Here is a 15,348-nt window from a genome sequence, read left to right on the forward strand (position 1 = left end):
CATACATATAGAATATAAGCATATAAAGTCTGCTTTGACTCGTCACATCTCTTGTGCAGCGGCACAATATGACATGTGCATGGTCAAGCTGAGGAACTATTCATTTCCTGCGTGAGTAATATAATTTAACAAATTAATCATTCAAGGGATTGCGCATTCTCCATAATAACCCAAAATAAATGTGTGAGTCAAATTCACAAAAGTGTAAAAAAAGTGTGTGTATATATATATATATATATATATATATATATAAAAAAAAATCTTTTAAAGGGGGACACTGCCACTCTGGCCTTTCTGCCATTCGAAAATGTTTTGTTTACATGTTGATTTTGGAGAAAAAGCTAAAACTATAATATAAAAATATATATATCATGCAGTTTTTGCAATAAGACTAATTAAAGAAGATGGTGAATGACCGGTCAATAATAACTATTGCTAATATCTGTACCATTGCCCATTGTGTGAAGGACTTACTGAACCCCCATGTTTCTTAATTAAACATTTCATGTGCTATTTATAGTTTTGTCGGTCGTGTTTATTTCTGACATTCTTTTTGTTGAAATTGTGTTTATTACTTCATCATTTCACGTTTAAATTATATAATATTCATTACTATTTTAGGGATCAGTAATAAGACACTGAAGAAAACAATAGACAAAAGAGAGTGGATGTGGTGCTGGAGTTTGTTCCTGATACAATAAGCCCAGCTGTGTCTGTTTCAGGGCCAATGCCATTGATCCCTGAACAAACTGATTCCGGACTCTCCTCTCTCTCAACCACACATTTTAACTGCATCTGTGCTCATTGCAAATTTGAGTGGTAGTTCCCAAGCCAATATACTCAGCGCCAAAATCTAATTCACAATATATTATTCGGTCCATCCATGCATTTTCTAAAACCACTTGTCCTATTCAGGGTTGTGGGGCGGGGGGGGGGGGGGGGGGGGGTCCAGTGCCTGTCCCGGAGGCTACGGACGCAAGGCAGGGAACAACCCTGGATGGGAGGGCCGCCCATCGCAGCACACACTCACGCACAACATTCACTCACACAGGAAACTTATGAGCGATTTGGCAACTCCAGTTACCCTCAGCATGTTTTTGGACCGGGAGGGACCAGAGTACCTGGAGGAAACCTCACAATGACACTGGGAGAACATGCAGACTCTACACTCATGGAACCCCTGCGGAGGCATGAACCCAGGTGAGCACCGCGTCGCCCTACATTATTCTAATGCACCAAAAATAATATTTACTAACGTAAAAGCCGCGCTCCTCTCGTGCTTGTGGATTTGTCGCCACCTATGAATTAGCCGATGTAAGTGCAGTTTCATTTCATGTCTTCAAGCAGCCATACCTGATTTTGCCGCGTGGTGTCGCTAGCTAATGATTCGGCAGTTATCTAACCTTGTATTTTCTGTTGCTTGAGGTTCTCCTTTCTGGGGTTTCTTTGCCGGCTGCACTTCAGCTTGACTCGTGACCCATATTGAAATCTTGTTCAAGACTTAAAATGACAAAGAGAAAAGAGTCAGCATGTCATTCAAAACATTATTTCATCCATCCCTTTCCCATCAACTTATCCAGTAAATGATAGAAGTGATCTTAGCACCTATCCCAGGAAGCAGAAAGCACGAGGCAGGGAACACCATCGACAAAATGCCGGTACATTACAGAACAAAATATTAATTTGAATACATTAATTCACCAAACACAAGTCCTTTTTACTGTGGGGTTGAAGCAGTGCACACAGGCATTGGACCCTGGTACTTCTACATATTTTTTCCATGTTATTTTTAATGATTAATAAATCACGTGATCATTGCCACAACAGGTCACATCAAGAATGAAGCCTTTAATATGTAACACTATAGCATCAGCCAAGCGCTTGTCTGTCCCCTTAGACTGTGTGCCTGGGCTGATAAAGGTGCCTTTATCTCAGCTCTTTGAGGGTGGGGGCGTTGTCTTTCCAACCATGATGTCATATTTGGATTTCTTTGTAACAGCGTGTGCCAAAGCAGTGAATGATGTAAGGACTTCATTGTTAGATTCTAAAAACGTGTAGGCGGCTGGTACACTAAAACGGTATTTGTTTTGTTGTATGGTGCATTTGTACTTTGTGATGGACTGCAGATTATTTTGGGTGGACTTGGGCCTACCAAAACAGCAGCCGTGAGACCTCCAGGACTGCTGACAGGAACCACAGAAGCTTTCTCCCAGCCTATGCAGAAAAAGCCTTTGACTAGACTAGTACCACAGCTGTTAAAACTTGCAAGACCCAAACTGTTTAACGCCAGTCATGGCAAGATTGAGATAATTATTGATCATCTGCTGTGAAATTTTCAGGACACTGTACTGTATCTCAGGGTTCTCCGGTGTTCTTCACTACCACATCAGATGTGAGGTAGATCGGACAAACTGAGGCCTGCAGATGATTGCAGGCAATCAAGTCGTCATCCACCTGCATCCTTCTGAGCTTCTCTCCCAGCAGATTGGGCTAGGTGGCTTTACATGCACTGCAAGAAATAAGGAAGAGCACCCTAACAATATTGATTGTCTCTGCGTAGTAGACAGAGCATTTGTAGAACAAGTAAGCATGCAGGAGTGGGTCGAGGAAGTTCTCAACACTGGGTGTGAGATGTTTTAGAACCAGTTATTTACGTTTGAAGTCATTGGAGGTTCTGCCACTTCCATTCTCAGGCACTAGGACAATGCAGGAGCTTTTGGGGGACCTTTTGTAGTTATGAGGACAGATTGAATAAGTCATAAGAAAGCTCTGCTGATCCCCACAGACTCTCAGCACATTAAGGCTGGTTCCATCTGAGCCAGATTCCTTACTCTCTCCTTAGCTGGGCTGAAGAGATGAACCCAATCCCCGGCAAAGGATTCTGAATTTTATATATGTATAGCAAATGACGTCTCTTTTCCCTGACCCTTTTGTGAAAGGCTCATTCATAACCAAATAGATAAACACGGCAAACTTCACAGCTGGTTATTTTATTTAAGTCATTCAGGTTGTCCATCAAACTCAGCAGATGAGAAGGAAGGTCTCAGCTCCACTCAGGCCGGCACCCAAGAGAAGAGTCACAAGACGAAATGTCACCGGTCTCTTTACCAAAGCGGGTGAGGGAACCAAAGCTAAGCTAATCGATATTAGCAGAAATGAGAAGCCTGCCACTGCAAAATTCCAAAAAACTCCAAAACGACCATCACAGTAAGTTTTAGAAGGTCCCTCCTGCATCTCTTCTTAGGTTCTGTGAGCTGACCAAAGAACATATGCAAATGCTCAGTATCATTTTTGCTTGTTGTGCGTTAATGGCACCCTGATACCGAAATGTATATAGTTTACCTAGTTCAGCTTGAAAGCACATCCCTTTCTCATTTCACTGAAAATGTCCTTTGTTCACTATGGTGGAGAAAAAACCCATAACAATGTTCTCTGACTCCTAACTTTCCCGAGTCAGGAACATCTGTCTCTGCACACTTTGAGGTTTTTCACCTTGTACTCTGGTCACAGTGATCTCAAGCTAGTGGCCAGGTATCCTTCGAGGGCTTCGGGTCCTGACAAAATCAGGTAAGTGACACCTGATGAGAGGATGAATAATCTCAGCCTCCCTCATTGTACGTCACCAAAAAGACAACACAGGCCTTCGCAGATAAGCCCCATGGACTGAAATGCCAGACATTTTGCATGATCTGTGCACGGCATAATATAGGGTCTACAGACAGAATGATACAACCATGGGGGGGTAAATTCTTTGAAAATTTGGGATTAGCCACACAATGAAATGATTTCATGTGTGGAATTTGTTTTCCCGCCACTAAGGCAAAATAACCCCCAGTGCTGAATTTCAGCACAATCAGCCTGGTGAAGACTTTGTTAGCACAGCTGACAATTTGAATAAATTACGCAATATTACGGGAATTCAAAACATCACATTGTGTACCCTCTGTTGCATTTATACTCATATTGATATTATTTTATATACAGACGCTCCTCTACTCACGAACGAGATACGTTCCGAACGGCCGTAAGTCGTTATTCAACATCATTTTAAGGATATAAGAAAGTACAAAGAACTAGGATGCTGGGAGCCACTCAGTGGGTGTGAGCGCAGTGACCTCCGCCTGCCGTGACGTCACGCGCATCCCTTTGCAGGAGGACGATCACAGGAACATCGGTCAGATAACGGGGTGACGATCTGGAAGTATCACAGCGATTTGAAATCTTAAGAAAAAAAAGTTTTAAAACGGAACGTAAAGGAAAATCCCACTAAATATAGCGTACGCAATTAATGTTAAAAAGACTATTTTTATTTGGGAGTCCATAATTTGGGATAATTTTGCGCACTCTTTGCAGCTTGTGATACACGAAGGGCTTAAGTGTAAGTGACTCTTCCTACAGTATACCATTTAAATTATTTACTAAATTAGATTTGTAGAAATGTAAATGTTCCAAACTTTAGCAAACACAAAACCAACATTTTTTTTCCTGGGACAGATTACTGCAGGGTTGCCAGCTTTGGTCAGATGGCTGGAGCGAGATTTTCAATTCAAGTCTGTGACAGTTTTATCACTTTGTAAATAGTCTGTAAGGTTTGCGGTCTACTCCAACGCATTTAATGCGGCTAATTTTAGATTTATAACGTAATAATGTAGATTTGCCGTAACTGTGCTGAAAGCCCGGGTGCCAGATGCGTGACCGGTGGCAGCCCTGATACCGCACCTTGTTACTCATGGTCCTAATATCCTTAATTGGTTTTAATCTCATTTTGGGTCCCTATTATTAGCTCCAATAGAACTATGAAATATGGACGACGTTAGCGACAGGTCTGAAATGGCATTAGGACAGGTTAAAAGGTTTGTATTTAATTCGCTGACAAGAGCTACTAATACCTAATTCAAACAAGTTTCACGTTCCAAAAGAATTAGTCTAGAATATTCCAAGAAAAATAGACGCATGTGTGTTTCTAAAAAATAGCTGTCGCACTTCCTTTTTCCTACCAAATACCGACGGCAGCGCCGCATGACCCTTTATGCTAATCCAGTGCGCGTATTTGCATATTACAGCTCATTAAGGTGCATTAACAGCCCTCTTACATATTTGTGTGCCCGCACACCCGTCACTGCGCAATTTACCGTTATTGCCTTTTCACAAGCTTGTTGCGGCTTATTTCTTATTTCACATAATTTCGTAGCACGCAATTTACGTCGCTCACATCGCAGTTATCTCCCGTTCGAAATTGCTAGAAGGATGCGAATTAGGCGTCATTTCCGCTGGAATATTCCAGAGAATTTAATTTAGGCTTTAAAAGGGAAGTACAGCAAAGTATAATACTGTTACTAAGACAGTCCCAGAGTCTGTGGAGTATTTATTGCAAAAGAATTTATTTAAGAGGCATTTTCTCCCGACCGTATACCACAAGTGTTAGACTAACATATTAATTGCTTCATTCTTGTTTCATTGCAAAATCCTTGAAGGTAAGTCTTGGGAATTAAATTTTTTACACTCCGTCACATTAAAATGACTCATATTACCAACTATGTCATTGTATTCGTCTGTATGCATTTTAGCTATAGGTGGCCTTGCGGACCTGAAGAGAGGGATTGTTATGGTTGATCGTCCTGGGCTTCAATGTCGCTTTTGATGTCTGTTAGACTGTCATGTACGATTTCAGTGTTGCTTTCCATAGCAGGCAACGCAGCATTTTCAGCGAAATATAAAATAACATTTTACAAGTGATACAGTTATTTTGTTTTTGAATCGAAAGCCATGCCATTTAACCGTAACGACTTGTTTGTAATTTCAGTATTGCATTGTTTTACTCTTAAATACCTTTTTATAAAACAATAAAGCGGGTATTACTTTGTTCTGTTGTATTCTTATACCGCCCGGTTAAGCTGTCATGATTACGAGCGTTTTATCACTGCAGAAGCCTGTTTATATAAGATTTATAGCTCCTTGGTTGTTTCCGCACGGAAAGTTGTAATATCTCTTTACTTTAACAGTTGGAGGGTTATAACGGTAAACATCAGATTGATTATGTGACACAAAAAAAGCAGCAACAGTTACGTTATATCGCGCCCCTAAAGTCAGAGCTTACCGGTATATTACGAAAAAGGAAATAATGATGATGCTAAAATAATCGTGCAATGTAGAGTTATGCTTTGACCCGGTACATTAATTGTTTAAAAGGCTCTTAATAACTCCAGAATAAATCAGTGAAATACACGGCCAGCCCGTACTATCGGCGACATAGGCGAACGCCTAGCGCGTCATTTGATTAGGAGTGAAAAAGAGAAGAAATATATTCTTGCAAATTAGTTATTTATACTAGTTTTCACTGCTTTTCTAGTGAAACAGAAGCGAGCTACATAGTTAGCTGTCAGATTCCCCGTGCTACAGTAATGTTTATAATGTAAATTTCATTTAATTGACGAAAGTTTTTTTTTCTGCTTCTCTGGGGGGCTGGTGAAGGAGATGGCAGGTGCTGAGATATGGATGGTTTAGGGCAGCAGAATAAAAGTGGGGGGAAAAAACAGCCTAGTCGTTTTGTGTGTGGCCAAAGGGCGGAAGAGAGTTTCCTCATCTTTGTGAGGTCACTGCAAAGGTGTCCTGTCATGTGAAGGAAAGGCAGGTGAAGTCCGGCTTTCATCGCTTTCACCATCTTCTTAATATTTGTTGGAAAATATAATGAACTTGTTTTCAGACGCAGAGCCAAAAAGACACAGACGTGACCATGTTCATGCTGATGCCCCTCTCTGGTAAGTCTTTTCTGAATGTGGCTGTGATATCACATTTTATTCCAGGCAATCTGCTTAAAATGATGTGTCCCAGCTATGGGGTCAGTCACAGGGTTAAAGCCTAATTCAGTTTAGCGATATAAATTATATCTCTAATTAGCCACTGGCATTCAGTGACAGCCTCACATCTTTCTGGCTTTGCCAGATTGGAGTTTCTTGACTCCTTATGTGGAGTCAAGGTTGGTTGGTTGGTTACAAGCACACGTGGGCTCAGGGTCCATGTGTTCAGATGGTAGCATGTGTTTAAGACAGCTCCTCCTGCAACCCCAGTGGCAAAAAAAAAATTCTTTAGCTGTTAATAGATCAGTTCTACTAAGAATCCATGCTAGCTAAAGATATTGACTTTTACCTGATATATTTCTTGGGTTAATCTGCTAGTGTTATAACAAGCACATGAGTCTGTTGCAGGCTTCTTATCTAAAATCATGGTTTCTGTTGCCTATTTTCTGAATTTAGATATTGAAATGTATAAAGAATATGAAATAGTTTAGTAAAATTATTCTTTAATTCCCTTCTCTGACTGTCTTGTTTTTGCTCCAGACATGTTAACAAGTAACTTAATATGCAGAATTCAGTGCCCAAATATTTCATTAATCATTCCTAAAATAGAAACCATCCATAATGCTTTTGATGCTGATGGCTTAAGGCTGTTTTTATGCCACCCAACTGCCACAACGTTTTAACTATTAACTTTAAATGAATGTTATTAATATGCAAATGAATGCAGTTTTCTGTCCACACAAAGTGCAATAGCCAAACTCACCCCTCGATGACTGATTTGCTGATGACTACTAGAGGACTTTGCTTTATTTCATTATTGAAATAGCCCCGAGGCTGAAGATCCATGATCTGTTCAGTGTGCCAGGCCTTGGATGCTTTGACAGTACTGTAAGGCATTCATGAATGTTTGTCATTGCAGGCTTTTGTTTTTCCAGTAAACCGATTTTGTTGGCCTTCCTGCCACCAAACTTTATTGGAAATATGTTTTGAAATAGTTGGTTGAGGTCTCAGGAAATGCCTTGAATTCTTTTTTTTTGCATCAAAATATATCCTGTTGCTTTACAGACTTGTGAAAATAAAATGTTTGTTTTCTGTACATTTTTTTGTACATTTATTTACAAAAAAAATATGCTTGGAAACATTAAATCTATCTTTGAGATGAAGAAAAAAATATTGTTGTCCTTTAACAAATTATTCTGCATAACAGCTCTATAAACATACAGGTTCAGCTCCCTTTTTTATGAAACTGTATTGGTGGTGCAAGAACTTTGCAAGATATATGCAGACTTGCTATGTAAAGCCAAGGATTGTACTGTTGGCTTGTGTCTCATTTGATGTTTTCTTTCAGATGAAGAGTCTCTTGAACTCGACTGGCTATGGAATCGCGTGAAGTTCAGGGTGCAATAGTAGGAACCTGAATTTAAATCTTTCTAATGCATAGATGTCACAGTAGGTACACCCAAGCTACATGGGTTTCTGGACTAGAAACATACCTATTGACATCTGTGTCCAGCTGGTTTTAAATACGGTTCTTTGGATTCACCTTTGGTCTGTGCGCTTGGGGTATTTTTCAAATTTTACCTTGATTCCTCCAGTTCACTTGCCAACCTTGATTTCGTCAAACGCTTTATTTTTTAAAATGCTTATACCATCAAAACAAAGGATAGGATGTTTGGTCACTTTTATGTGCCTTTGAAAGTACTACTTTTCTCAGGAATGGTATTTGATCATTTAGTGTTCTATATGATTACTCATTAGGTATGATTACTGAATGAGTATTCTGTTAGTTTCCTTCTAGGTATGTAAGAGATTGAACTCAAGGTTTGTTTCCTGGTGGTTAACATTGGTTTCATCTGTTATTACGGCTTTGGGGGGGGTTATCTTCATTTAATTTTTATCTATCATCAGAAATTAGAGGGACAGTGAATCTTGTGTACTTAAGGTACTTATTTAGCATTTCACAGATTATTTGAGGCTTGCATAATGCACTATTTCCACGGATGCTAATATTTTCGTGGATCTGACGTTGGTATTGGGTTTCTCAACTGAGATTTTTTTTGTTCGTTTTTCACACTGGTCATAAATGGATTATCAACTCAAGGTGCGCTACCATTAGTCTTAAGGGTTTAAAAGACAAGCATTCAGAAAAGGTCATTCGACTTGCTGGAGCAGTTTTGTCAACTAGAGACTTTCCAAGGCAATCTTTAAACCACCCCTCCCCCCCAAAAATCTTTGCTTACAGTTTCCAGCCTTCGAAATTGTGCCAGGACTAAAGCCTCTTTGTCCCAGTTCATTAGAAAGCCTTCCCTCATTTCAAGGCCCAGTGGGACTTGTAGATGGGAATAGGTCAATAGGTTCTTAAGCAATGAATCACTTGAATTCTATGAATGAGGAGATGTCATAAGATATGCCATAAACATACCATTTAATGCTACAATGCCTTAAGTTTGTCGAATTTGATTTAAAACATACACACAGCCATAAGAAATAATGAAAATCCTGAGAGGCGGTTTCTGTAGTTGAGCAATTCGCCTTCTGTCCATTACCAACATGTCTGAACTTTAAGAACATAGTTTCTCAGTGTGAGGGTTTATTGATGTCATGCTGGATAATCTATTCCTAAGTAAAGTAAGTTTCATATAATGTTTTTGTTAACTTGGCCTCAGTTTTCAGATTTGTCTGAAATTGTTCTTTTTTTTGTTTGAGGTAAGAGTTTTAAAAATTTGTAATTATAAATGCTAGACCTTAAGACAGCTAATGGTATTCAAATGCAATATGCTTATTTATTAAAATGTTTACTTTAAAGAAAAATTATTTTAAAGTCTTTCAGAGGGTGGATGTCCAAAATGCTAAACTGTTGGTAAGTCTGGCCATTTTTCTTGTTATTGGTTTTCATTTTTAACTGCACTTTTTAAATCCCTCTGTTCCACATTTACTCATGTGTGTGTGTGTATATATATAAATATATACACATACACAAAAATGCATATTTTACTCTATATACATTTTCCACATTGTGTATAATTATAGAAATATTAATATGCGTAGACAATCTTTGAAGTGCACGTTTATGGACGCGTCGTAGAAAATTCGGGACACCCATGCTGTTTAGGGGCTTGTGTACAGTGGCAGGGACGTTCCCTCGGCACGACGGCCTGTAACTGGTCCTGCGTTAATGGTCATAATGAGTTTGGAGTAGGCTGGAGTTTATGAGGTTTATTCTCCTTGTCCTCTTTTCTTTTATTCGTTATACTTTAAAATCTTGTTTTTTCTCTTCTGCTCTGAGCGCTCAGCTCATCTAGCAAAGGCTTGTTTAGTCATGGTTCAGTTTTCCTCGATCACCCCTGGATGCCGCTGTTTGTGACTGGCTTATCTTCATTTGGTCTCAGATCTCTTCCAGCGCGCTAAGGAAGTCTCCCTGATCGAGCAGGCCGGCCGAGTCCAGCTGAAGGAGTTTGTCCGGAAGAATGCTGCCAATACCCTGTCTGTGACCAACTTGGTCATGGGAATGAGCTCCATCCTCTGTAGCCTCAACGGGTGAGCAGGGCGGAGCAGGGAATGTAGTGCCGGCCTGCTAGAAGCTTGACTATAAGGTTTAAAGCCTCCATGAAGTTGCTTTGGAGTCTCTGTGAAGGAAAATATTAATTGTGTCTTCAGGTAGCACAAATTCCTTATTTGTTTGTTTTTCCTTTCATCTTCCAGCCACCAATATGCTGCATGCTGGCTGGTTCTGATTGGTTATCTGCTGGACTTGGCCGACGGAGCAGTTGCTAGGCGACTGGATGCCTGCTCAGCACTAGGTGAGCGGGGTGTGTTTTGCTGCCAGGACCAGGGGAACGTTTCAGTCAGCCCTCTAGCCGAGCTGTCATGGCTGACAAAGAGAGGGAAAGCTGTGTTGTGGCCAAGGTACATTTTTTACGGGAGTGGCGTCAAGGAGCCTGCATAAAGTGAAAGAGAGTTTATATTTTAATGGGGACTTTGCACAACATTATTTGCAAGCATGGTAAAGTGCCCTTGTTTGAGTTCAGTGTGAAGCTGAGATGATCTGAATATTTAAGAAACTGGTAGCGCTGATGCTATTTCATTTGCTGTGTTTGTGTGTGAATGGTCGTCTGTTCTTTGTCGACCAATTGGGCGTCACAAATACATCCGCCCTTGCTGGGCCTTTTCCCCAGCCATTGTATTTCCAGTGTTAGTTTTCTGCATGCACTTGCATACTACTGTTTTGTGCCCCATCCCAACAACCCCCCCCCCCCCCCCCCCCCCCCCCGCGCACCCCAAAAACACATAAATCAGTCCCTCGCGTTTTTGACCAATGAAGGATCTCTTTCCGATCAACAGGGATCACTGGAAAGGATCAGTTACTCTTTATCTCAGTGATCCCAGTGCTTATGGTGCCTCGAATATCTGAAATTGCTTAAATCTTTGACCCTGAGTGTTGGAATTCGGCCCCTTTGACCAGCCACAGACCGGGATCAGCACACATTTCGAGTTTGCCAAAGCAGGCCCCCAGGGGTGGGATAAAGGGATACTGGCATGGTGACTGTTGTTTATGGTTAAGCTCTGAGGGAAATTTCCACTACGGGCCCTCAGCTCAGCCAGTGTGGGTTCATACTTATCAGAAGCGGGGAGCTGGAACTAAGGCACAGCAAGTGTCACATTTCACATTTCGTCATACTGCTTTTCAGCTTTCGTATTCTCAAATTAAGATAATCTTCAAAAGTGTTTAAACGTTGTTGTTGTTTTGGTCCTGGTGCATGTTATATGGTGCACATTGGCCTGTGTGAGCTAGTGAAGTCACAAAGTACAGCGTCTCGGTTTCCATTTTGGCCTGGCGGGGGGAGTTTAGGTGCCAAGCTGGATGACTTTGCCGATTTTACCACGTTCGGCATCGCCACGGCCTTGCTGCTGAGGACGCACGACTTGATGGACAACATCCTCTGCATGTGTTATGTACTGTCGGTGTTCGTTCGCCTCTGCTTCTTCTCCAGCGGTAAGCCAGACCACGCCGGGTTCCTTTATGGCCCGAATGGTACATTCCCAGGAAAGCCTATGATGGCAGGTGCTTTGCTGGCCATTATTAGTGACTTGGAACATTGAGGAAATTCGTTTTTTGTTCTGGCATTGATCCCTCACAGGTCAAGATGGCTTCCTTTGACTGCTGTCAGATTCACGTGGCTTTTGTTGCACAGGGATTCCGTTCATGTACCGTGGCCTCCCCTGCATCTACTCTTCTGCTATCCTGTCCTGCACCTGCCTGCTGTGGGGGGGCAACGTGATGGTGCTGCGGGTCACTGCCGTGGCCATGATCGTCTTTATGGTCAGCCAGACCTTCTACCCCCATGACAGGATCCTGGAGTCCCAGGCCTGGAAGAAGGTGGTCTATGCTGGAGGTAAAAAGCAAACACACCAAACCTGTAGGCAACTTGTACGTGAGAGTAGGAGTAATTCTGCACAGCCGCCTTGGAAAGTTATAGGATTAGTGGGCTAAATGTTGGCTGCACATGCCAAGCTTATTAGGCATGTCATAAAAAATGTAAAATATTGCTCTTCGGAGGAATCACGTATGAGGTATCAACAGATGCATTTTCTTTATCTGGCAGGCACTTTTGTCCAAAGTGATATACAAGTGAGGCTCATAACATATTGGCAGGTGCAACGAGAACTAGATGCTTTGCTTAGGGTTTTTGCGGATAATTAATTTCTTTTCTCTCTACCCATTTTAGGAGTGGCAATGGTGTTCTGTTCCTCTTTCCCTTCCGCAAGTGTTTACTACCTGCTGTGGTCAGTGTCTTATATTCTGTTTCCGACGACACTGTGGAGCTGTAAGGTGTGACAAAAGGTGAGGCCTGGACCCAAATGCTGAGCTATCAGGCCAGGAGAATGTCGGCCTGAGTTACTACAGACCTTGTACCTGCTGTTGCCGATTTCCGTTACAACTACAAACAGACATAAAACAAACTTAAAGCCCACTGGTTGTATTGAAGTGACACAATATACCTTCTGAAAATGATGTTTTTCTTGATTTTTACTGGATGGGTAGATATAGTTCTTCTAATGTTCTTTTTTTGTTTTGCTTTGTTAAATGAAAATGTAATCGTTTAGCCCAAAAACGAAGGAAATCTCCAGCTTTGTATCTTATGATTGTTAAATAATGTGTCTCCTTAATGAATCTCTTTTTTTCTACATGCAGTAGCAATATTGTTCTGAGAACCAAGCAGATCTTTTTTTTCCATTTTTTTCCCCAATATGATAAGATCTTAAATGCAGGACATAAAGCATGTAAACGTCCAGTCAGATTTTAGTGCTTGGCATGATCAGTATGGAATACCCCCCCCCCCCCAAAGTAACAAATCAGGTTGGTCCTTTTGCAGGTTGGTTCTTTTTGGCTAAACATAGACTTAACAAATTCTATGAAAGTATTAGATTGTTCTAGGGCACATGAGATGCTGCTGAATACTTTCTTTTTATTGCCGGAAATATTGCGCACCTTACTAATGTTACAAAATGTGTATTATACTTTTGTTGATTTGGGATTTGTGTACATTTAAAAAGATGCTCCAGTAACTAAAAGACGATGGACTTTTATAATATATTTTATCTTCACTGATTAACCCTCTGGGATCTAGGGGTAGGGAACATGCTTTCACTGACTGGGGCATGGTCACACATTTCATTCAGTATCATAAACTTAATTCATGGCAAATAAATTATTTCGTATGTATTTGTTTTGGCATTAAACTCATCTTAATCTTAGTGTACTTTGTATATATGTTAGATTTATGTGAAGTCTGTAATTTGAAATCAAAAAGTATAGACATTCCAAAATGTAGTTTGGAACACTTGCAGAAACATTATAAAAGTACATAGTAAGCAATGGTGGCAGTTTGTTTTGATCCCAGATGTCTGATCACCAAAGTCTTGGCTACATGAAGGTGACTAAATGGTGTAGTTGCAACGTTCAGTTGGATAAATAAATAAGAAAAACCAAACTCATGTCACTATTTCTGGTCTCCTTCCATTGAAGATGTAGAAGCTCTCATGTGCATGTATGAGCCATTCACACCTGGCCACATCCCCCTCCCCTTTTATGACGCCGATGGAGATGTATCTGGATCGTGTTTCACTATTTCGTTGTTCATCAAATTACCATGCGATTGCGATTTGAATACGCAGAAATGCGGCTATTTAGAATGCGAATATAGATCTTCAGGTGAGGGCGGCACTACACGTCCCCGATGCAGGTAAAACAAAGTAAGGTGACATGGTTACATTTTTTGCCGATTTAACCTAATTTTAAAAACTTTAATACTTCTGACAATGGACATTTTGAAAAGACAGATTACAGATTTATTCAACGTTTTTTTCATGATTCTACAGTAAGATTTCAGCGAGTCATGAACTGATAAACACGAGAAAGATTCGCGGCATCGCCGACGATGCCGTCGACTCCAGAGGATTAAGGAGACATCCATCAAGCACCTCTTTTTGTGCTGACAAATAAAGATTTCAGATTAAAGCGAGACCTCATCCAACTTAGTATGATTACTTAAGTTAGCATGTCATGTAAGTTAGCTTGTGACATTAATACACCGACAGAGCAGCAGTACCAAATCCACATTATAATGTGTGAGATGGAATATAACTGACGCCTCATTGCTGTCTAATGGAAGGCCCCTTTCTGTACAGGAAATCCAACGATAGTTTTAGTCCTTCAGCTTTCTAAGAATAAATGCTGCTTAGTCCCTGTTTTAAGGAGCTGCATTTACATTTTCATATGACCATTTAGTGTCATTAACCATCCATCCATCCATTTTCCAAACCGCTTATCTTACTGGGTCGCGGGGGGTATCCCAGAAGCAATGGGCACGAGGCAGGGAACAACCTAGGATGGGGGGCCAGCCCATCGCAGGGCACACTCACACACCATTCACTCACACATGCAACTCCAATTAGCCTCAGCACAGTTTTTGGACTGTGGGGGGAAATCGGAGACCCCTGGAGGAAACCACCTGACAACATGGGGAGAACATGCAAACTCCACACACATGCAACCCAGGCCAGGAAGCTCAAGACAACACTCTGGATCGCAAGACACGCAACTGCTAACTATGGGTAATTAAAACTTACCAGAAGAACTAACTTTAAGTCAGTCTGCTGAAGGAAAACCAACAAAGAGCATAAAGCTAGAGGCAGGATTAAACCCATTCATCCATTTTCCAAACCGCTTATCCTACTGGGTCACGGGGGGTCCGGAGCCTATCCCAGAAGCAATGGGCACGAGGCAGGGAACAACCCTGGATGGGGGGCCAGCCCATCACAGGGCACACTCTCACACATGGACTCCTACGGGCAATTTAGCAACTCCAATTAGCTCAGCTTGTTTTTGGTCTGTGGGGGGAAACCGGAGTACCCGGAGGAAACCCCACGACGACATGGGGAGAACATGCAAACTCCACACACATATGACCCAGGCGGAGACTCGAACCCGGGACCCAGAGGTGGGAGGCTAACCACTGCACCACTATGTCGCTGTCATTAACATTAACTG

The 15,348-nt window shown here is 41.3% G+C and overlaps 1 protein-coding gene across 5 annotated transcripts; it reads left to right on the top strand.

Annotated features, from left to right (window-relative positions):
• Positions 1-1,050: 1,050 nt before the first annotated feature.
• On the top strand, positions 1,051-13,793 carry tmem269 (transmembrane protein 269). Of its 5 annotated transcripts, XM_049016681.1 has the most exons (8): positions 4,458-5,474; positions 6,704-6,758; positions 8,146-8,203; positions 10,187-10,334; positions 10,500-10,597; positions 11,647-11,790; positions 11,990-12,190; positions 12,524-13,793. In XM_049016681.1, the coding sequence occupies exons 4-8, from the start codon at positions 10,300-10,302 to the stop codon at positions 12,631-12,633; spliced, it is 588 nt and encodes a 195-aa protein (XP_048872638.1). In that variant the 5' UTR covers positions 4,458-5,474; positions 6,704-6,758; positions 8,146-8,203; positions 10,187-10,299; the 3' UTR covers positions 12,634-13,793. The 5 variants fall into 5 exon arrangements, with proteins under 5 accessions (XP_048872635.1, XP_048872637.1, XP_048872636.1 ...); XM_049016678.1 differs by lacking the exons at positions 4,458-5,474; positions 8,146-8,203 and adding an exon at positions 1,051-1,200; XM_049016680.1 differs by lacking the exon at positions 4,458-5,474 and adding an exon at positions 1,067-1,200 and having other exon boundaries at positions 6,704-8,203.
• Positions 13,794-15,348: the final 1,555 nt, after the last annotated feature.

This window comes from Brienomyrus brachyistius, chromosome 6, assembly GCF_023856365.1.
Source record: "Brienomyrus brachyistius isolate T26 chromosome 6, BBRACH_0.4, whole genome shotgun sequence".
NCBI lineage: Eukaryota > Metazoa > Chordata > Actinopteri > Osteoglossiformes > Mormyridae > Brienomyrus > Brienomyrus brachyistius.